Source organism: Dendrobates tinctorius, unplaced genomic scaffold, assembly GCF_039654945.1.
Source record: "Dendrobates tinctorius isolate UK_male_01 unplaced genomic scaffold, ASM3965494v1 ptg000070l, whole genome shotgun sequence".
Lineage (NCBI taxonomy): Eukaryota > Metazoa > Chordata > Amphibia > Anura > Dendrobatidae > Dendrobates > Dendrobates tinctorius.
The window spans coordinates 31,740,919-31,764,991 of record NW_027361738.1 but is presented as its reverse complement, the minus strand read 5'-3'; the positions used below and the strand labels follow the sequence as shown (position 1 = coordinate 31,764,991).

General features: G+C 45.1%; 1 protein-coding gene across 10 annotated transcripts in view; it reads left to right on the top strand.

The window, feature by feature from the left end:
* Nucleotides 1-24,073, top strand: part of XYLB (xylulokinase) — a 331,699-nt gene that overhangs the window by 111,104 nt on the left and 196,522 nt on the right. For all 10 annotated transcript variants that reach the window (XR_012233408.1, XM_073581548.1, XM_073581550.1 and 7 more), the window contains 4 exons: nt 3,277-3,349; nt 4,289-4,407; nt 7,272-7,353; nt 10,153-10,193. Coding sequence is in view for 9 of the 10 variants with exons in the window: in XM_073581548.1 (XP_073437649.1) it covers nt 3,277-3,349; nt 4,289-4,407; nt 7,272-7,353; nt 10,153-10,193 (315 nt within the window). In the remaining variant the exon portion in view is untranslated. The remainder of the gene's footprint in view (nt 1-3,276; nt 3,350-4,288; nt 4,408-7,271; nt 7,354-10,152; nt 10,194-24,073) is intronic.

The following is a 24,073-nucleotide window of genomic DNA, read 5'->3' as shown; positions in this document are numbered from 1 at the left end:
ACCAGGCGCTCCTTCCCTGTCCTGAACGCTAGGGGCTCCCTAGCTCGCCCTGTTCCCCGGATTGTTTCTGATGGTGAAGACGCCAGAGATACGTACCTTGCCTTACCTCCTGAATCCGCCCTCAGTCTGTACCCTTCCCCACCACCCAGGGAAGAGGGGAATAGTAGTGTACCATAATACACAAACCAGACTAACAAGGTAATACGAACAGGAATAGTGAATAATAGCAAACATTCAAATGTACTTACAAACAACAGGCATTAAACTGGGAGTGGAGGAAGGGGTTAAACCAGAGTTTTAGAAGTAAGGGAATTATCACACACTCAAAGCCTAGCAACAGTCACAGATAAATCTACCAAACGCTTTCTCCAATAACAACCACCAGCAACCTCCAGAAATATCGCATAATCTTTCCTCTGACAATGAGTGCTAGCCAAGGCCCAGATTATATAGAAGATGGGAGTGGCTAACAGTGAACAGCTGAGAACCTTAATGTAGGAAAGCTTCCAGGAGCTCTCAACTGAGCAGATTAACCCCGGAACTGCTAAAATAAATTTACACCATTTAATAAGAAGGTGAACTGCTTCTAATCAGTGCAGGAGTAGGAGAAATCAGACGCTGTGGTCTTCTGGTTTCTCTCTGTTGTGATAAACCTGTGAAAAAAATGCTGCTGGAAGGAAAAAAGTTAGTTTTTTCCTGGAAACAGGGCTCTCTGTGCAGGCAGGTTCACAACGCCATTAACCTTGGGATTAAAGTCAAATCTACTGGTTAATAGAATTTTTTGTATGACAGGTTCCATATAAAGTTGGGCCCTTTCTCACCATATTGAGAACTTGTGGACCCTTCTTAAACGGGAGATTTATGATGAAGGAAAAACATACACCTGTCTGACCAATGTCTAGGAGGCTGTCCAAAAAGTTGATTGTCAACAGATTAAGAAACTGACAGACTCCAGGGAAGGAAGGCTCATGACTGTTATTGAAAAGAAGGCTGGCTATATTGGTCACCGATATTTATTTTTAAATGTCAGAAATGTATTTTGTACAATTTGAGTTGTTTGGTTATTCTCACTGTAACAGATGAAAATAAACGATTGAGATTAGAAAATGTAAGCTTTTCCTTTTCATTTCCCAATGTTTCTGCACACATAGATATTCTCCTAAGAAAGACAAAACCTCACTTTGACTTTCTACGGCTTATTAACCTTTTGGATTGACCAACAACATTCTCTACTTGTTCAATAATAAAATTAATCATCAAAAATACAAATTGCCTAATAATTGTGCACTTAGTGTAATTTGCTCTTAAAGTAACCAAACATATATCGACAAGTCGGGGATTACCGGTATATATCAGAATAATGAAATACTCTTTACTTCCTCTATAGGATAATTTAACTCAAAACTAAGATATGAAATTGGTAACAAAAAGTGGACCTGCTTCATGGAGATGTTTTACAAATGGAACATGGTCCCCATAGAGATATAGGAATACATACTTATATTAGGCTAGTCCAGTCTATTCAAAGACAGCAAATGCATAACCATGGGTGCAAATGCAAACAGTTCACAGCGTCCTATAATTAAATATGAAGTCCTGTTGTTTGCCCTCCCAGAAGGAGACATTACTCTGCAGGCATAAACTTTGGATTGGGTTAAAAGTGTGAAATAATACTGGCAAAAACATGACATTTCGTAGCTGTAATGTTCGGCCGGGAGTTTCAGTAAAGTTTATGCTTACAGGGGCACTCTTGTTTAGTTGTGCGGCTTTATATGATTGTTTAGATGGGTCATTCTAGGCTCCACGTTACTAAAATTCCTATTCCCTGGATAATGTGTGACCGCTTCCTGATGATCCTTCTCTCACCAGTTGTTGAGAAGTCTGTACCAACTTTGCAATAAACCATTGATAGATGTACTGTATGTTGTACGCTGCAGACAATAAGAGGAGCTACAGCTGTAGGTGGAGGGGGAAATGTTTGTCAGGTGCTGTAGGCTCAAAAAGGCTATCTCGGACAGACTTAGCGCTAGCCATTCTGGCAGATCCTAGAAGAACCTTGGCCTTCCTTATTTAACCCTTGTACAGGGCTTTGGTCTTCCAAATGGGTCCACCAAATGGGTCCACTAGATTGCTACCTTGGAAAGGATGCTAGTTGGAGGAGAGAACCAGAAGCGAGAGAAGTCAAGGTAGCAGATTCAGAACAAAAAGGCAGCAAAGGTACAAAATCAGAAAACTGAAGAATGGTCAGGAAACAAGAGTTCAACAAGCAACACAGGACCAGATGTCACTGGGAGAGAACCATGGAAGAATTTTAACTGGTAGTGAGAGTCAGAGGTTCAGGGGTTTAAATAGATGACAGCCCTGCCAGTGCTCACAGAAAGGAGCTAGGGATTAACCTCATGCTTTCTGACTGAACTGCAGTAAAGGACCCAGGAATTAAATATGACTGCCTTTTGCTGCTCTTCGTTGCCCAGAACAAAGGCGTGCCACAGAGATGCCACAGTGCAGCAAATGTAACCAGAGGGGATAGGTACTGGCCTGAATGTTACAGTGGGACAGCGCGGCAGCCTCAACCAATGATATGACAGGGGGCATGTCTCGGACAACGTCAAACGCCTTCTGGACACTGTAGCTCAGCTGCAGTCCTAGATCACAGCTCTGTTATAATGGAGTTCAGCTACACAACAGACAAGGATCAGGATCTGAAGAAATCAAATGACAAGGAAATCTCACCGATAGGTGCTGACTTTTTAGTTGAAATTCAGAGCTTTATTTTTAAAATCCAAGATGAATGTCCAGTACAGTCCTGGGTAAATCTGCACCATATGCAGGTTATCTTGCAGAATTGCTGCAGATTTGTTGTGAACTCCTAGTGATAAACGTGTATGTGTGTGTGTGTGCCCGCCGCTCTTCTGAAGTTTGGGACAAATAGCTCATTAATGCTTCAGAGCCACAATTAATTTACTCAGGGAAGGAAAATCCCATGAGAGCGGCGGTTCTGCAATGTCAGGAGCCGACACAACAGATCCTTGTTCTTTATAGTTAGCATAACATGGATGGAGCATGATATTGGGGTGAATGGCAGAGTTATTTGGAATTTTTTAGCCTCATAGTAGAGATAGGCTTTACTTGGGCATTTTTCTCATACTAATGTTGGATTTTACATATACATGAAATGTACTACTTGTTCATTAATTTGCTTATTTTACATTTCTCCCTTTATATACCATGATATATGCTTAATTCATTTGAGCTGACTATATTTCTTTTTTCCAGAGAATTTCCTTGGTCAGCAGTTTTGCGGCGTCCCTCTTTATAGGGGATTATGCTCCTATAGATTACAGTGATGGTAGGTGGTTCTCTCTATATTGTTCAGAGTCCATACTGTGTGTTTTCTGAATGTAATAAGTGGCGTAGCTGGAAGCCCACAGGTTGCAGATGACTACTTATCCATTGTTGGCTCTGGTACCTGAGGAAGTCTAATAATGCATCTGCAAAAAAAAGCCCACCAGCCCAAAGAACCCCATGCAATAATCCTCATACAGATTTTCCATATCTTCTAGCGAATAGCAATGTGACTTTCTAATTACCAGCAAAAGTAATTGTAGTTTGCTTGAAGACCACGTGGAGAAAATACTTCTTTGTACATGACAAAAAAAAAAACACTTTTAGTAGAAAAAAATCCAGCTGACCGCAGTAGAATCCAAGGGTCGTGCTCGGAAAGAAGTTCATGTTAGCAGCAAACGAGCAGTATCAGAGAAGGGAAGGTATCCAGCAACAGATCCATCGGTGAACAGCTATTTAAATTATGGCATAAAACCATTAGTTTAGAAAAAAAAAAGCAAGTAACCCGGGAAACCATCCCACCAGCGTCAAGGTGTACCACAGTCGGGATGGTCCTAACCTCTAGTACCTTGCAGTGTGTCAATGTGAATAAGGGCCGAGCAGCATCGGGTCCCGAATATAGATATCCAGTAAATGGGAAGCTAGATAAATGTAATGTCCAGCTGAAAGAAAGCGAGGCCACACTCGCTATAGCCGAACATGTTGAAAAATTTGTTCCCGACTCCACATACGGCAATCGGTTTATTTCCTTGGATCAACGTCACATCACAGAATCTAGTGCCCATAACCTGTAATATTATATTTTATTAAGAAATACATCCAGGCTTTGCTTGAAGTTTAGTAGTGAGTCAACCATACAACATCATGTGGCCGAGAGATGCATATTCTCATTGCTCTTGCAGTAAAGAATCTGCGTCTGTGATTATAATAAAAACTTTTTTAGGAGCTGGAATGAATTTATTGGATATACATGAAAAGACTTGGAATGAGATATGTCTTAATGCGTGTGCTCCTGACCTTAAAGAGAGGCTGGGCTCTGTTGTCCCATCATCTTCCGTATTGGTAAGTCTGTGATTGATAAAGCCAAAAAGAAAGTATTAGTACCCAAATGTATATTGATATACAATTAATATTTCTGACTATAAATATGTTTTTGTTTAATGTGTGTATGTATGAAATATGTGTGTGTATACATGTAGGGTATATAAAAATCTATTTAATTTACCACCGGAGTCCAGGACTGAATGCATGCGGATGCCATTATGCCCCAACAGTTATGTTGAAAATTTTGTGCAGGGTCTTATTGAAATGTGTTGTATACAGTCTCCTACTGGACCCGTGAGTGTGGCGTGAAGAGTGATTATCCCTGCTGCTTGCAGAGAGAGTACACGATTCATCTTAAGGCCCCCATACACATTAGACAGCCATCTCTCCTCACTCCCCCATACACAAACGTTCAGCTCAGCCACTGGCAGAGGCTCGTCTCTGCACCAAACGAGAGGATCAGGCGATGAAATGCCAATATCTGGATCCTTCTGTCTCTGACATCTTCTGTTAGTTGAGTCAGGAGGCCCCCATACACACTAGACGGCTGGTTGGTTCCGGCAATATTGGCCAACTTTAGTCTGATGTGTATGAGGGTCATTACTAGTCTCTTGATCTGTTGTCTTTGGAAATTCCTGGAAATCTGTTACCTAAGTAGATTTATGTTTGCTCCAGAGTAACTGTAAGAAAATGTTCACACGTTCAGTATTTGGTCAGTATTTCACAACAGTATCTGTAAGCCAAAACCAGGAGTGGGTGATAAATACAGAAGTGATGACGTGTTTCTATTATACTTTTCCTATAATTGTTTTGGTTTACAAATACTGATATAAAATACTGACCAAATCCTCAACGTGTGAACGTGGTCTTATTGATCTACTCATGGGTTCTGAATGCATAAGCACAGGAGCGTGATAGACAATCGCCTGCAATTGTCAGAGAAATAATAGACAAAAGACAATAATGAAAGGCAACTAATGCAGCCCATATGCGGACCTACAGTTCTCAGCATAAAGTACACACCATTAAAAAAATTAGATTTAAATCAATATATCACTGAATGTAGAAACATTTTCCAAAATTTTGACAAGACTGGGTTTCAAAGAACATTTTTTTTTTATCTCATAACATGAAGGTAACGTTATTATAACTTTCATTACAAAATTTTCAGTTTTACTCAAATTAGTTGATGCAAAAATGAATACAACCCACATCAAAACTACAACACCTTGTATTTTGTATGACCTCCATGATTTTTAAGGACAGAACCATTCTTCTAGGCATGGAATGAACAAATTAGCAACATATTCTAGCATCTCTCTTTTTCCATTGTTTAAGAACAACCTCTTTTTAGAGCCTGGATGCTAAATGGAGAATGATGACAATTTGTCTCTCAAGAATTCCCCATAGGTATTCAGTTGTTTTCAGATCAGGAGACACTTGACCACTGAGTCACTTTCATCCTTGTCACGAGTGTGTCACGTCCTCCTGGGAGATCTGGGGTTAGAAAGTCAATACGTATTGTGAATCGGAGGTCATCCATTTAGCCTGTGTGTTTGTGTCCCATATTAAATGGATTTTGTTTCCTTTCATGCTGAAGAGATTAACGACCCTTTCCATGCTGGTTAGAAACGTAACAGCTCTATCTCTCTCAGCTGCTCCTGATTTAGTCATTCCCTCTCTCTATAAAAACTGGGTAGACGTTGTCTTCCTCGCCAGTGAAAGTTCTACTTCCTGGGTCCTTGGAGTTGCTGTGCTGAGTTGGAGATCGTTTGTTGCTGCTGGAGATTGTTGTATGCTGTTTTTGGGTGTATGCTTTTCTCCTTCTCCTATTCCTATTTATTTTTTACATTCCTCCCCTTCCCTAAATACCTCTCTGCCTTTGGTGATTGTTTTTGTATGTTAGTGGCTTTTCTGTTATCCCTGTTTTTCTTGTGTTGATACGCTAGCTTTTTTATCCCGGGCCTCCTGGGGTAGTGGGAAAGGACAGCTTAGGATATAACAGGAGAACAATGAGGCAGGAGGCCCAAACCTCCTCACCTTCAGAGGTATCTTTTGAGAACAGGGATAGTTAGGACCCCAGCCTGAAGGACAGTGAAGGGCCCATTTCCCTATCTCATGTACAGTCGCAGGATGACAATCCTGTTCTTCATAGATGCAATATTGGCCGTAGATGTATGTTTGTGTTTTGGATCATTGTCATGTTAATAAATTAAGAAAATAAGTTACAGCTTCCTAAAATTACAAATTTTATTTAAAAAAAATTTGGATTTAATAATATTTCTCAATCTTTGATGTCACAGAAGGAGCAACATGTTTCGAACGTACACATAAAATGACAGCAATACATTTATATAGCCAGGCGCCAATAAGTGCATGAGAAACTATCACATGACAAAAGCTAAAATCAAAAATTGGCAAACGTGAAAAAAACAACAAAATTACATGCAAGAAAATAGATATGAGCAAAAGCCACAAGAATTAAACCATTTTAGTAATGAAACATCAATGCTGTACGCATGTTCAATCCGTTCGGATTACATGTGTCCAGATTATATATCCAATATGCTTCACGATCAAGCAAGCGCTTCGTTATGTCTCCGCCCCTTGAACTTGCTGGCACCCTTTCTATGCCAAATACCTGCAGAGAGGAAGTCTCGTGATTATGCTGTTGGATGAAATGCCTGGATGTATGAGAAATCTCACGGTAAGTGTCAAAAGTATTATAAATATCAGATAAGGGCTCAGAGATTTGATTTTAGGTTTTCTGCTTCTTGGTGTGTGATGTGTTAAGTTTGACTGTAATATTTGCTGCATTTGTTGCATGTTAACTGTAGTTGTAATAAGAATACATATTTTAAATTTCACTTTTTCTTCTGCAGGGAAATGTGTCTTCGTACTACGTTCAACGCTATGGATTTAGTCCTCTCTGTAGGGTTATTGCATTCACAGGCGATAATCCAGGTATGTACATTCTTATATCACGTTAATGCCATGTTCACATTTTGTGTTGTGTCATCAGGGTTGTCACCAGGAATTTGAGGGCCTATACTGGCAACATTTTCTGGCTCCCTTGAGACTCCTCCCAAGCACCACCCCAGCTCCGCCTTCACCCCTCAAACCTTCTACAGTCCCATCGCCCACTCTTGGAAAAACTCCACTATGCACCATGTCCTCACCAATCACACATTCACAGTTCCTGCTGAACTCCATATCAAATAAATAGCCATCAGCTTTTCTTTTGGCCAAAAGATTTTTTAAGTTGCCACCATGCACCATGACAAAGTAAACTCTTTTGGCCAGGCCCTACTCTACTCTAACCTATTACAAATTTGTTAAGTCATCTAATAATCGTTTTAGGTATATTTTTATTTATTTTTCTTCATCGGAATGCGTTACATACGTTTTTAAAAATGACCAATAATACCACATACAAGGAACAAATACCACCACACCATGGCTGGACCACAAATTACCACCACAGTGATCGAATACTACAATATTGATCATTAATAAAAAATAAAAATACTAATATTACACTATACACTGTATACTAGGCACTTATGGTAAGTGTACAGGTAATACATTATACACGAGCTCTTAATATAGTATATAGTGTCAGTGTACAGGTAACACACTGACACACCAGTGACATCACTAGTTGAAGTCCTTCATCTTTGCTTTTCTTCTTCATCCAGCGCTGACTGCCATCACTTCTTCCAGCCTGGACTTGTCTCTCCAGAAGATAACACACAGTTATCTAAAATACCTCTTCCAGAGCACATTCCCCACTTCTTCCCCAAGTTTTACACTACGCCAGATGAAGAAAAAAACGACATAGTGCCGCCCTGCACGGTAACAGAACACCCCCCCCTTGAAAATCGCATCCTCAAAAAAAAAAAAAAATGTATAGTAAAGTAATAATGTCCCACATCCTGGCCCCCATGTGTCTCATTCCTGGTCTCCATGAGTCTAATTTCTGGCCCCCACTTGTCTTTTTTCTGGCCTTCACGTATCTGTTTCACATATTGCGGCTTTTCAGTGCAAGCAAATTAAAAAAAAAAAAAAAAAGTTTATTTTTATCTGACCGCGGTCCCGCAGCATCTTCCTTCATCCTGATATGCAGCATGGATGCGACGGCGCATGGAAGTGACGTCATACACCGGCGATGTGTGTGCCGACATCAGCTGCCAGCCTCCGAGGATGCACGTTCAGATTGATACATACCCACCTCTTCTCCTGGGGCCCAGTCAGCAGAAGGAAAAGAGGCGGCCCCCTCTTTGCTTCTGCTCACAGGGCCCCATACACCAGTAAGGTTAGAAATACCCTGATGGCGGCCCTGTGTTGCACCATTACTGTATAAGGCTGGGGCTACACAGCGACTTCATCTGTGACCCAGGTTGACTGACCAAAGATTGCTCTGTGCTGCTGCTACATTGCAGTATAATGTTGTAGTCAACAAAATACTGCAAATGAAAGAAACATTTCACAAACTGGTTGTGACTTGCATGTCACGATCTCTGTACTTTGTAGGTCTTAATATGGCCCTATTCACCTGCATTATGCTGTGAAGAAGCAGCGGCATACAGCAGTCTCTGGCTGTGCGTCTTTTGTAGCAGCCAAAGTTGCCATTTAGTCCCAGCATGACTTGTCTATACAGTGTAAGAATAAAAGAAAAATAGCAACTATAGTTTTTTTTTTCTAACGAGGGTAATGGGATGCCACCATGAAAAAATGCCACCTACCATTAAAGAGAAACTGTCATTACGATTTTGCATGTTAAAGTATAGGCATGGCCATATTGTTACTGTTATATAGATTCAATAAATTCCTTCAGTGAAGAAATCCACCTCCTAGTTGTTCTTTAACCTGCATTTTAAGTTTGGGTGTAATAATCTTTCGGTGCACAGGGGCAGTAGGGTCTTTGGCTCTGCCCCAGCCCCTCCGCTTGCCTCTGTTATCTGTATCTGCTTCCTTTTTTAAAGTTCTCATTGGCGCCGTCCTCACCACAGGTGGGGTTTGTGCAGCTTCATCTCCCAGCAGTCTTCAGTAAAATAGTTCTGGTGGCGGCACATGCGCAGATTTAGGTCTTGGCTTGTCATTGAGCCGAGATCTAAATCTGCTCATGCATCGACACCAGCACCATTTTACTGAAGACCGCTGATAGGTCAGTCTGCACATGCTGCGCCACCAGCGTCGTTTTACTGAAGACCGCCGGCACATAAATCTGCACAAGCTCCACCCGTAGCCAGGATGGGGATGGTGCAAACGTTAAAAAAGAAGGCAGATAGAGATACTCGAGGCAGGCTTAGAGGCCAGAGTAGAGCCGAGAACCCTACCCATATTCACGCCCCCTATGCACCAAATCTTATTACACCCAAACTTAAAATGCAGATTAAAAAACAACCAGGATGCGCCATTATGGCCGTGTCTTTACTTTAACATGCAAAATGGTGATGACAGGTTCTCTTTTAAACTGGACAGTCCTGTTTCAGATAATGTGAACGTGGTCTTAGTGCTACATCCTGAAATCTGTCCACCGAATCTTAGGACAAGAAAGCAGCAAAACAGATCAATCCTTAGTCTTCTCTTTGAGTCAGAAGCACTTCAATTACCCGTCACTGCCACAATTAGGAAGAAAATGTTCCCGTCTTGTGGTAGATCCATAAAGCCATGTTTTTTGTGAATATGAAAGCTGCAGTTACTGAATTAATACGTATACAGTGGTCGCACTATTGTACTAACACGATGTGTTCTTCACAGCATCTCTGGCCGGTATGAGACTAGAGGAAGGAGACATTGCAGTAAGTGTATTGGCAGCTTCTATTGTGTGCACACGGTTCCACTTTTCATCCGTTTTAGTTGTTGTAGAGCAAAAAGCTGAACACTTCAAAATACACGGAGAGCAATTGTAAAACTGCAATAAAAAAGCTCCACCAGACTACCTCTGCCTACAACTTATTTCCTTTTGGAACAAAGTATGACACAGGGTAAAGGGGTACTCCGGGAGTAGAAAAAAATAACTTAAGGAATTTAGGTCTAAGGCTGTGTGCACACGCTGCGGATTTTGCTGCGGTTCCGCAGCGGTTTTGGCCGCTGCGGACCCGCAACAGTTTTTGCTGCGGTGTACAGTACCATGATTCCCTATGGGAATCAAAAACCGCAGTGCAGACGGTGCGGAATTTTCCGCGCGGATTATCTGCGGTTTTCAATCCGCAGAAAGAATTGACATGTCAATTCTTTCTGCGGATTCTCCTGCGGTTTGCCATCTCCTCCATTGAGGAGATGAAAAACCGCAGGGCAAAACCGCAGAGCAATCCGCAGGTAAAACCGCAGGTCTTTTGACCTGCGGTTTCACCTGCGGATTTTACAAAATCCGCGCGGATGAATCCGTACATAATCCGCAGCGTGTGCACACAGCCTAAGGCTGCGTTCACACGTGGCGTTTTTTTCGAGTTTCCGCGGCTGTTTTAACCGCGCGATTTTGCCGCGAAAACGCGAAAAATAAGCTTCCCATGCATTCCTATGGGATTCCGCAATGCTGTGCTAATGCTGCGGTTTTTACCGCGGCGGAATCGCTTCGCGGTAAAAACCGCAGCATGCTCATTAATTTGCGGAATCGCGGTGATCCCGCACCCATAGGAATGCATTGTTCCGCTTACTTCCCGCATGTGGCTGTGCACACCATGCGGAAAGTAAGCAGAACAATGGCGGATGGTACCCACGGTCCAGAGGAGAGGAGACTGTCCTCCGGGCTTTGGGTACCATATCCCTGTAAAAAATAGAATTTAAAAATAAAAAATATTGTTATTCTCACCCTCCGACGTCCCGCGCAGTCTTTCCGCTTCTCTTCACGCTCTCGTTCCCAGTAGTCCTTTGCGAAAATGCCCGCGATCACGTCCAGTCTCGCGGGATCGCGAAGTCTCGCGGTCGTTCGCGCGACGTCATCGCAAATTATCGCGATCCCGCGAGAACGGACGTCATCGCGGGCATTTTCGCAAAGGATTACTGGGAACGGATGCGCGGGACGTCGGAGGGTGAGAATAACACCATTTTTTATTTTTTTTTACATTTTATCTTTTACTACTGATGCTGCATAGGCGGCCTCAGTAGTAAAAAGTTGGTCACACTTGTCAAACACTATGTTTGACGAGTGTGACCAATCTGTCAATCAGTTCTCCAAGCGATGCTACAGATCGCTTGGAGAACGCTAGCATTTTGCAAGCTAAATACACTTGCAAAATGCTAGTTTTTCCGCGGGAAAATCGCGGGAATTTAAAATGCGGTTTTCCCGCGGACTGGAATTCCGGAATTCTCGCGGTAATTTCCGCGAGAGTTCCGGTACGTGTGCACTTAGTCTAAGGGGTAAGGTTTCTCCTTGTGGAGAGTGACATGCCAGCTCTGGCTTGTCAAGGTAAGGAGGCTAAATAATATGCAAATATGGTACTACCAACAGGTGGCGCTATAGAGTTCAAGTACTCTTTTTCTCTCAAGAGGCAATTTGCATCCAGGCATCTCACCTAGCCAAATCAGTTCTCATACTTTGCACTGACGAGAGCCAATAGCTCGAAACACCGTGTCTGCAAATTGAGATTCTGATTTGGCTTTTATCCTAAGTCATATTACAAGACTCGTTAAAGGGTTGATTGTAACTTGTATGATCGCTACTACCAACAGGTGGCGCTATAGAGTTCAAGTCCTCTTTTTCTCTGAAGCGGCAATTTGCATAAAGGAATTTAATATTTATAAATAAACTAGTAGAATACCCTCGGCTTCACTCGCGCAAAATGTGTGATGGTTGTATGGTGTTTGTGAAATGTTTGTGTGTTGTGTGTGGTGGTGCGGCCCCTTTAGCAGCGACTCTTTGGCGCTGTCGCTATAATCCGTCCCTGTCAGTCACAACTGTTGTTTTCCCCTCAGCACTTTTACCTTCATATTTCTCCATTATATGTATAGGGCCTAACTTCGAAGGTCCCAATCTCATGACGGAAGGATGCTAGCGAGATTTAACGTGCGCAGTATTCTGCTTCTGTGGGTGGAGAGGGGGCGTGCCAAATTTTCCCTTCACCCATGACAGCACACCTGAGAGAGGGATCCACCCCACCAGGACAGGAACCTACTGAAATATAAGGGGTGGCACCTCTCCCCTGCTTCAGTTGGGTTCCTGTCCTGGAACAGAATCCCAGTCTGACAGCGGCGGTGCCTGTCATGGATGAAATGGACCCATGGCCATCCCGTCGGTTCCTGGAAGCACAGTCCCCGGGGATCCTCCTGCAGGCTCCAGGTTCGTGCGGGTGCGGCTAGGTGGCCTTTGTAGCGGGGCACTCCTCCGTTCCTCCCTCCCCTTGCGCGCTCCCGACCCTTCTCCCTCGGACACAACAGGGAGAGCCGGAGGCGGTTTCCGGCGTCTGACGTCAGCGGCGCGGGGCACCCTGGGAGCGTGCTGGCTGATGTCACAGACTCGACGGCAAGATGGCGCCTGGTCCGACACCGGCCGCATTAAGAAGAATGGCGGCGGCCGGCGGTCGCAAGGGGGAGGGGAAGAGAAAACGCTCACCGGACGGACCTATTTAAAGGAGGAAGGGCGGCAAGGCGGCCAGGTAATACAATGGGGTCACAGCAGGAACGTTCACAGTCTCCACCATCTCTGCCCCATCGCAAACCTCCGCTCGTAAGCATGGCAGCCGTTCAAGCGGCAAAAGCAGCAATCGCCCGAGCCACAGATCGAGAGATTCCTCGAGGTCGAGAGAGCACAGGCCACATGCTCCAACACAGCCTCCGAGTCAGGTACCCGACTTTATGGGTGGTGAGTGATCTCCGTGAATGCTAGACTAATGTTAATAGGGTCCTTCTTGTGTTATTTTTCCTTAGGGAAAAGCCAAAAAAGCAGGGAGCAAGAGAAATAATAGGGAGTGTGCCATATGTCAGAGTCCCCTAGCGAGAGATTGGCAAAAGGACCTTTGCTCCAGCTGTATCCAGCGAACTATGGCGGAGGAGGTGCCGAGCTTTGCAACTAACCTCAGATCAGTCATCAGGTCTGAGGTGGAAGGCTCACTTAAAGTTTTATTAAAGAAAAAGAGTAGGAAAGACTCCCCTAGTTCTTCATCAGACTCCTCCTCGGCTGAATATCAGGCCGAACACCTGTCCTCCTCCTCCTCAGATAGTGACACTGGTGGCAAGCCGTGTTTTCCGGTAGAGGATACGGATGCTCTCCTTAAAGCCATTAGGACAACCATGGGTCTACAGGAGGAGGAAACGACTAAGTCCCTAGAAGACGTCATGTTCGGGGGGTTACAGGAAAGGAAAAAGCACACCTTTCCAGTCAATGAGAAAATCCAGGCACTCATTGAAAGAGAATGGAAGAAGCCTGAAAGATCAGGAAGCCTTCCTTCCTCCTCTAAAAGGAGATACCCCTTTGAGCCTAAAGACATGGAAATATGGGACAAGGTCCCAAATATTGACGCAGCAGTGTCTAGATCGTCCAAAAAATCGGCCTTGCCCCTGGAAGACTCAGGTGTACTGAGAGACCCGCTAGATAAGAAAGCAGACTCCTACCTAAGACGTACATGGGAAGCAGCGACGAGGAGGATTGAAACCGACAATAGCTGGCACATGCACAGCACGATCCTTAATGATTTGGCTACAGCAGCTGGAAGAGAAATTCACATCCAAGGTCTCGAGGGAAAAAATTCTGGCGGATATGTGTCTTCTACATGGAGCAGCAGCTTTTTTTGGCAGACACCTCTGCCGATTCCATGAGACTGACGGCGAGGGCAGCAGGATTATCAAACACCTCAAGGCATGCATTATGGCTTAGAGGTTGTCCAGGAGACCTACAATCATAAGCGAAGTTGTGCTCTCTTCGATGTGATGGACAATTTCTATTTGGAAAAAAGTTAGATGACATCCTGGAAAAAGCAAGTGATAGAAAGAAGGGCTTCCCCAGATTTCCAGGAGATCAAAGAAGGCCGTCTTTTCGGAGAGGAAAATTCAACAGGGGCCGTCCTCCGGGGGATCGGAGAAGATGGGAGGACAAAAGGAAGGCGGAGTCTGGATTTATGTTCGGCGGAGCCACCTCATCTGCAAAAAAATCCCCTCAATGACGCCGGGATCCCGGTAGGGGGGAGACTGATGCTCTTTTGTCAGGCCTGGGAAGGTATCTCTTCCAATGCCTGGATCTTAAACATTATAAAAAAGGCCTCAAAATCCCGTTTTTTCAACGGCCGAGAGCATCATTTGTGGTGACCCCCGTCAGGAAAGGGATAGAAGAGCAGTTCGCCCTGGAGTCAGAAATCTTAAGTCTGCTAGACAAACACGTCCTGACCGAAGTAACAAGCGGACAGGAGAGAACGGGGTTCTACTCACCCCTCTTCCTAATAAAAAAAAGCCGGACCAGTCATTCAGGACGATTATAAACCTCAGAGGCCTCAATCAATGGATAGAAAACCAGACCTTCAAAATGGAGTCGGTAACTTCGGCCATAAAACCATTTCACCACAATTGTTTTATGGCCGCAGTCGATCTAAAGGATGCCTATTACCACATCCCGATCCATCCAGAGTATCAAAAATACTTAAGAGTAGCGCTCTACATCCAGGGCAATCTCAGGCATTTTCAATTCAGAGCCCTTCCATTCAGCATATCCATAGCCCCGAGGGTGTTTACAAAAGTAGTAGCGGAGATGACAGCCTTCCTCCGAATCCACAACACAATTATAATACCCTACTGGGACGATTTTCTAATATTGGGCAACTCGGAACATCACTGCACAGAGCAGGTAGAAAGGGTAACAAATACCCTACAGAGACTTGGCTGGATGGTGAATATCAAGAAGTCAAGACTACAACCCCTAAAGAAGCAGATATTTCTAGGGTTCATCCTGGACTCGGAACAACAAACTTGTCTGTTGCCAGAAGCCAAGGTGGGAAAGGTGAGGAATATGACCTTGGCAGCCCTAGACCAACCTCACACGACCCTGAGGGGCGCGATGTCCTTACTAGGCACCCTGACAGCTTGTATTCCAGCGGTCAGATGGGCACAATTTCATACCCGTCAACTGCAGGCAGAAATCCTATCAGCACAGAATTCGCTAAGAGGGCGTTTGGAAGGAAGGCTAGAGCTTTCCTTAAAGGTCAAAAACTCTCTCAGATGGTGGTTAGACAGGACAAACCTGGTAGCAGGAACGTTATGACACAGACCAGTGTCCGACGTGATCCTGACGGACGCAAGTTCCTCAGGGTGGGGGGCGCACCTAAGGGGACAGGCAGCCCAGGGACCCTGGGGACCCCAAGAGCAAAACGCATCCTCCAACCTAAGAGAACTACGGGCAGTAAACAAAGCCTTAAAAATCTTTATTCCCAGCCTAGAAGGCCGCAATGTCCGGATCATGTCGGACAACAAAGTGACAGTGGTGTATATCAACCACCAGGGAGGGACAAGGTCACGCTCCTTAATGAACGAGGCCAACAAAATCTTTCACTGAGCAGAATGACATCTACTCTCCCTAATGGCACTACACATAAAAGGGGTAGAAAACATACAAGCCGACTTTCTAAGCCGCAATACATTGAGGCAAGGAGAATGGGCCCTAAATCACTTAGTGTTCCAGAAGATAGTACAACTTTGGGGAGAGCCGGTAGTAGACCTCTTTGCCAACAAAAGCAACAGACAGGTAGAGAGATTTTGTTCGTTGAACCCAAAAGAAAAACCATGGGCGGTGGACGCATTGCAAATTCCGAGGAATTTCAAACTGGGTTACGCCTTTCCTCCAGTAGCTCTAATCCCAGCAGTGGTGAAGAAAATAAGAGAAGATCAGGCCAGAGTGATCTTAATAGCCCCGTTCAGGCCGAAAAGGCTCTGGTTCTCGCTACTGCAAATGATGTCCCTCTCGGATCCATGGGTGCTACCAGAGATCCCAGATCTGCTAGCTCAGGGTCCAGTATACCACACACAAGTCAAGGGGTTCCATCTGATGGCGTGGAATTTGAAAGGTCACTTTTATGAAATAGAGGGTTCTCTCCTGGGTTGGTGGCTACGCTGATGAAAAGTAGGAAGCCAGTAACAACTAACATATACGGTAGAACATGGAATAAGCTTCTGCAGTTCCTGGGGAAGCCGTTAGACCAAAAACCCCCAATTAAAGCCATCTTGGAATTCTTACAGGCAGGACTACAGCTAGGGCTAGCGGTAAATACCCTTAAAGTGCAGGTGTCAGCACTAGGCGCTCTATATAACTGCAACATGGCAGCAAACAGATGGGTAGCCAGATTCATTAAATCCTGCTATAGGTCTAGACCAATTCCATTACCAAGAATAGCCCCGTGGGATTTAAACCTGGTGTTAGAGGCTCTTACGAAAGAGCCATTCGAACCAGTTCAACAACTGCCAGTAAAATATCTTACCCTAAAGACCATTATTTTAGTGGCCCTTACATCGGCCCGTAGAGTAAGTGACTTGTAGGCCCTCTCAGTGAATCCACCTTATACCCAGGTATACCAGGACAGGGTTGTCCTAAAGACAGACCCTGCTTATTTACCGAAAGTGGTGTCAGATTTCCACCGTAGCTAGGAGTTTATCCTCCCCTCCTTCTGTGAGAATCCAAAAAACCCAGGGGAGGAGAAATTCCACATACTAGATGTTAAAAGGGCCCTGTTAGAGTATAAATCAGTGACTAGCCAGTGGAGGATGTCCCAGTCCCTATTTGTAGCCTTCCAGGGTGCCAGGAAGGGCTATGGAGTATCAAAAGGGACTATTGCCAGATGGATTAGGGAGGCCATTAGTGTAGTCTACTCAGCTAGTGGTGTTCCGATTCCTGATGGCATCAAGGCTCATTCCACCAGAGCCGTGGCGACCTCCTGGGCTGAAAAGCCAGCGGTATCGATTAAGCAAATCTGTAAGGTCGCTACCTGGGCCTCGCCATCAACCTTTTTTAAGCACTAATAGATTAAATCTATCCTCCTCTGCTGACTTAACCTTTGGTAGAAGGGTACTGCAAGCGGTGGTCCCTCCCTAAGGTTTTTCGAAGTCTCCAAAAATCTCTCAGGTGTGCTGTCATGGGTGAAGGGAAAACCACAATGGTTACTTACCGGTAGCCGTTTTTTCCGGAACCCATGACAGCACCCATATATCCCCCCCCCTTTTTCACCGTATGGGTGTGCACGTTAGTAGGGTGTATTTGTGTGATGTGGTTTCGGATAAACATGTGACTAACTGGGAAGTCCTCTCAATGCTCTGTAACCAACTGAAGCGGGGGAGAGGTGCCGCTCTTATATTTCAGTAGGCTCCTGTCCTGGCGGGGCGGATCCCTCTCTCAGGTGTGCTGTCATGGGTTCCGGAAAAAACGGCTACCGATAAGTAACCATGGCGGTTTCACCCAAATTGGGCGAGAGCTGTGGATTTGTATAGAGCGGGCTACTACAGATTATGAGATAGAGATATATATAGGCATCAAAACTATGAATTAACACATGTGGAATTATATAATTAACAAAAAAGTGTGAAACAACTGAAAATATGTCTTACATTCTAGGTTCTTCAAAGTAGCCACCTTTTTCTTTGATTACTGCTTTACACACTCTTGGCATTCTCTTGATGAGCTTGAAGAGGTAGTCACCGGAAATGGTCTTCCAACAGTCTTGAAGGAGTTCCCAGAGATGCTTAGCACTTGTTGGCCCTTTTGCCTTCTGCGGTCCAGCTCACCCCAAACCAGGGGTGGGATTCAGCGGGTTCTCCCCGGTTCGGTTGAACCGGTTGTTAAAAAAGCAGCCGGTTCCCCGAACCGGGGAGATTCACAGCCGCGATCCGGTACTTTGATGTTCCTGCAGCAGCCGACAAGGAGCAGGAGCAGAGGAGGACTCTTGCTCTGCTTCCTAGTCCCGCCGCGCCGGATACCGCGCACTGATACGTGCAGCCGGCCAGCCGCAGAGACTGAGCACACCCCGCCGGACCCCAGCGGCCCCCGCGCACTGATACTAACCAGGACGAACCGCGCGCCGCTACCCAGTGTGAGCTGCGCGTGGTCTGCGGCCTGCCTTCCTAGTCACCCCGGGCCTGGCCTGCCATCTTCATCATCCTGGACTGGTCACACCGGTGCTGCTGTGTCAGGTCAGTATGTGCTGCTGCTGCCTAATGGGGACCTGCTGTGCTGCGTAATGGGGACATGTGCTGGCTGCATATTGGGGACCTGTCCTGCCTAATGGGGACCTGTCCTGCCTAATGGGGACCTGTGCTGCATATTGGGGACATGTGCTGCCTAATGGGGACGTGTGCTGCATATTGGGGACGTGTGCTGCCTAATGGGGACATGTGCTGCCTAATGGGGACGTGTGCTGCATATTGGGGACGTGTGCTGCATATTGGGGATGTGTGCTGCATATTGGGGACGTGTGCTGCATATTGGGGACGTGTGCTGCATATTGGGGACGTGTGCTGCATATTGGGGACGTGTGCTGCATATTGGGGACGTGTGCTGCATATTGGGGACGTGTGCTGCCTAATTGGGACGTGTGCTGCCTAATTGGGACGTGTGCTGCCTAATGGGGACGTGTGCTGCATATTGGGGACGTGTGCTGCCTAATGGGGACCTGTGCTGCATATTGGGGACCTGTGCTGCATATTGGGGACCTGTGCTGCCTAATGGGGACCTGTGCTGCATATTGGGGACCTGTGCTGCATATTGGGGACCTGTGCTGCCTAATGGGGACGTGTGCTGCCTAATGGGGACGTGTGCTGCCTAATGGGGACCTGTGCTGCATACTGGGGACCTGTGCTGTCTAATGGGGACGTGTGCTGCCTATTGGGGACGTGTGCTGCCTATTGGGGATGTGTGCTGCCTATTGGGGATGTGTGCTGCCTATTGGGGATGTGTGCTGCCTATTGGGGATGTGTGCTGCCTATTGGGGATGTGTGCTGCCTATTGGGGATGTGTGCTGCCTATTGGGGATGTGTGCTGCCTATTGGGGATGTGTGCTGCCTATTGGGGATGTGTGCTGCCTATTGGGGATGTGTGCTGCCTATTGGGGATGTGTGCTGCCTATTGGGGATGTGTGCTGCCTAATGGGGACGTGTGCTGCCTAATGGGGACGTGTGCTGCATACTGGGGACGTGTGCTGTCTAATGGGGACGTGTGCTGCCTATTGGGGATGTGTGCTGCCTATTGGGGATGTGTGCTGCCTATTGGGGATGTGTGCTGCCTATTGGGGATGTGTGCTGCCTATTGGTGACGTGTGCTGCCTATTGGTGACGTGTGCTGCCTATTGGGGACGTGTGCTGCCTATTGGGGACGTGTGCTGCCTATTGGGGACGTGTGCTGCCTATTGGGGACGTGTGCTGCCTATTGGGGACGTGTGCTGCCTATTGGGGACGTGTGCTGCCTATTGGGGACCTGTGCTGCCTATTGGGGACCTGTGCTGCCTATTGGGGACCTGTGCTGCCTATTGGGGACCTGTGCTGCCTATTGGGGACCTGTGCTGCCTATTGGGGACCTGTGCTGCCTATAGGGAACAATGCTGCCTATTGGGGACCTGTGCTGCCTATTGGGGACCTGTGCTGCCTTTTGGGGACCTGTGCTGCCTATAGGGAACAATGCTGCCTATTGGGGACCTGTGCCTGCCTATTGGGGACCTGTGCTGCCTATTTGGGAACAATGCTGCCTATTAGGGACCTATGCTGTCTATTAGGGACCTGTGCTGCCTATTGGGGACCTGTGCTGCCTTTTTGGGACCTGTGCACTGTTCTGATCTCATTCCAATTTATTATTTTTTTTAACTGTTTGACTGCGCCCCTACTTGTATATGTTTGAGGAAAAGGTGCGTGTAAATGGGTGTGGCTTAAAATGGGTGTGGATTAAAAATGGGTGTGGCTTTCCTACACACAAACACAGAACCTGTTGTTAAAAATTTGAATCCCACCACTGCCCCAAACCATCTCGATTGGGTTCAGGTCTGGTGACTGTGGAGGCCAGGTCATCTAGTGTAGCACCCCATCACTCTCCTTCTTGGTCAAATAGCCCTTACACATCCTGGAGGTGTGTTTGGGGTCATTGTCCTCTTGAAAAAGAGATGATGGTCCAATTAAACGCAAACCGGATGGAATAGCATGCTGCTGCAAGATGCTATGGTAGCCATGCTGGTTCAGTATGCCTTCAATTTTGAATAAATCTCCCAACAGTGTCACCAGCAAGCACCCCCACACCATTACACCTCCTCTTCCGTGCTTCACGGTGGGAACCAGGCATGTAGAGTCCATCCGTTCACCTTTTCTGCGTCGTACAAAGACACGGTGGTTGGAACCAAAGATCTCAAATTTGGACTCATCAGACCAAAGCACAGATTTCCACTGGTCTAATGTCCATTCCTTGTGTTCTTTAGCCCAAACAAGTCTCTTCCGCTTGTTGCCTGTCCTTAGCAGTGGTTTCCTAGCAGCTATTTTACCATGAAAGCCTGCTGCACAAAGTCTCCTCTTAACAGTTGTAGAGATGTTTCTGCTGCTAGAACTCTGTGTGGCATTGACCTGGTCTCTAATCTGAGCTGCTGTTAACCTGCGATTTCTGAGGCTGGTGACTCGGATGAAATTATCCTCCGCAGCAGAGGTGACTCTTGGTCTTCCTTTCCTGGGGCGGTCCTTATGTGAGCCAGTTTCTTTGTAGCGCTTGATGTTTTTTGTCACTGCACTTGGGGACACTTTCAAAGTTTTCCCAATTTTTCGGACTGACTGACCTGAATTTCTTAAAGTAATGATGGCCACTCGTTTTTCTTTACTTCGCTGCTTTTTCTTGCCATAATACAAATTCTAACAGTCTATTCAGTAGGACTATTAGCTGTGTATCCACCAGACTTTTGCACTACACAACTGATGGTCCCAGACCCATTTATAAGGCAAGAAATCCCACTTACTGAACCTGACAGGGCACACCTGTGAAGTGAAAACAATTTTCGGTGACTACCTCTTGAAGCTCATCAAGAGAATGCTAAGAGTGTGCAAAGCAGTAATCAAAGCAAAAGGTGGCTACTTTGAAGAACCTAGAATATAAGACATACAGTAATTTCATATTTTCAGTTGTTTCACACTTTTTTGTTAATTATATAATTCCACATGTGTTAATTCATAGTCTTGATGCCTTCAGAGCGAATCTACAATTTTCATAGTCCTGAAAATAAAGAAAACTCTTTGAATGAGAAGTGGTGTCCAAACTTTTGGTCTGTACTGTGTGTGTGTGTGTGTGTGTGTGTATATGTATGTATGTATGTATGTGTATATATATATATATAAATATATATATATATATATATATATATAGTATATATATATATATACAGTGCCTACAAGTAGTATGCAACCCCCTGCAGATTTAGCAGGTTTACACATTTGGAATTAACTTGGCATTGTGACATTTGGACTGTAGATCAGCCTGGAAGTGGGTTGAATACTACTTGTAGGCACTGTGTGTGTATATATATATATATATATATATATATATATATATATATATATATATATATATATATATATATATATATATTACTAAATAACATTTATTAGCAATCATGCTTGTTTTATCTAGGAAGGTAATCAGTGCAGTACATTGTAATGGTCTCTGCCTTGTTAAACTGTCAGAGAGGTGAAGTTTAATAGGATCGGTGCCTGTGAGCATGTGCAGTAGGAGGTGTTAATAGGATTGGTGCCTGTGTGCAGTAGGAGACATTAATAGGATCATTGCCTGTGAGCATGTGCAGTAGGAGGCGTTAATAGGATCGGTGCCTGTGAGTATGTGCAGTAGGAGGCGGGAATATGATTGGTGCCTGTGAGCATGTGCAGTAGGAGACATTAATAGGATCGGTGGCTGTGAGCATGTGCAGTAGGAGGCGTTAATAGGATTGGAGCATGTGCAGTATGAAGCTGTGCTGCTGTGACCTGGACTTAGTTTGACAGTGCATAGTATAAGTAAACTCCAGGTCACAGCAGCAGATTTCAGACATTTTAAAGTATTTCAGTGATCGCACTTAGTTTGTTTAGGGAGGTAATTTGCTAGTTAAAAGTTTTAAGACATTTATTTATAACTAGCTGAAGAGCCCGGCGTTGCCTGGGCATAGTAGCCAACTGTGGTTAGTTATAACAAATTATAATGATTATATTGCACTTAAAAACCGTGCATCTAATCCTATCCTGTGTGATACTGACTGCTGAGCCGTGTATCTAATACTATTCTGTGTGATACTGTGTGCTGAGCTGCGTATCTAATCCTATACTGTGTGATACTGTCTGCTGAGCCGTGTATCTAATCCCATCCTGTGTGATACTGACTGCTGAGCTGTGTATCTAATCCTATCCTGTGTGATACTGACTGCTGAGCCATGTATCTAATCCTATCCTGTGTGATACTGAGCTCCCCCTGCAGTCTGTGTCAGAGGGTGGTCTGTGTTAGCACGGTAATAAATTGTGTTATTTCCAGCTTTACAGAAGGACGATAACACCATAGAAATGATAAGAATAATAGGCCTCAGTTACCACAACTGTCTACAAAGAAAACTGTTGCTGATAGCAACCAATCACAGCTCATTTTTCATCCTTTAAACAGCTCTGGGACAGCGTGGCGAGCTTCGAGTGGCGACTTTTGTGTTTCGACTTTTATCTGGCGAGGTGGGTGTATGTGTGGTGAAATGTGTGCTGAGGGTGGTGTATGTGTTGAAGCACGTGGTAGTGTGTGGCGCATTTTGTGTGTGTGTTCATATCCCCGTGTGTGGTGAGTATCCCATGTCAGGGCCCCACCTTAGCAACTGTACTGTATATACTCTTTGGCGCCATCGCTCTCATTCTATAAGTCCGCCTTGTTCACATCTGGAAGCTGTCAATTTGCCTCCAACACTTTTCCTTTCACTTTTTCCCCATTATGTAGATAGGGGCAAAATTGTTTGGTGAATTGGAACGCGCAGGGTTAAAATTTTGCCTCACAACATAGCCTATGACGCTCTCGGGGTCCAGACGTGTGACTTTGCAAAATTTTGTGGCTGTAGCTACGATGGTGCAGATGCCATTACATACATACACTTTTTCCCCATTATGTAGATAGGGGCAAAATTGTTTAGTGAATTGGAACGCGCGGAGTTAAAATTTCGCCTCACAAAATAGCCTAGGACACTCTCGGGGTCCAGACGTGTGACTGTGCCAAATTTTGTGGCTGTAGCTGCGACGGTGCGGATGCCAATCCCGGACATACACACACACCCACCCACATTGAACTTTATATATTAGATGACATTTTCTTTAGTTATTTCTTTTTTTTTTTCTTATTCCCAGAAAACCCTATAATATCCAATATTCACTTCTTAGGCTCAAGAGGCCACCACATACACATCTTAAGCCGATCCCTGGCCAGCTTTTTAGTTTGTGTGGTTAGTATAGCACCTATATATGTGATATATTTGTACGGGTGGTTACTGATGATTTTGCAAAAATCCCCAAGTTTGGCAGAGGTGACAATTTGACTGGGGAAGAGAGGATGAGGTTAAATTACCTTAGAAATTTGACGGATGTGGTGTTGAAGCCGGCTGATAAAGGTGGTAATGTGGTTATCTGGCCGACACAAATGTACGAGAGGGAGGTATTTCGGCAGTTAGACAATCCAGTCTGCTATAGAAAACTCACCTATAACCCCCTCTCGGCGTTTGTTGCCAAACTAGACACTATT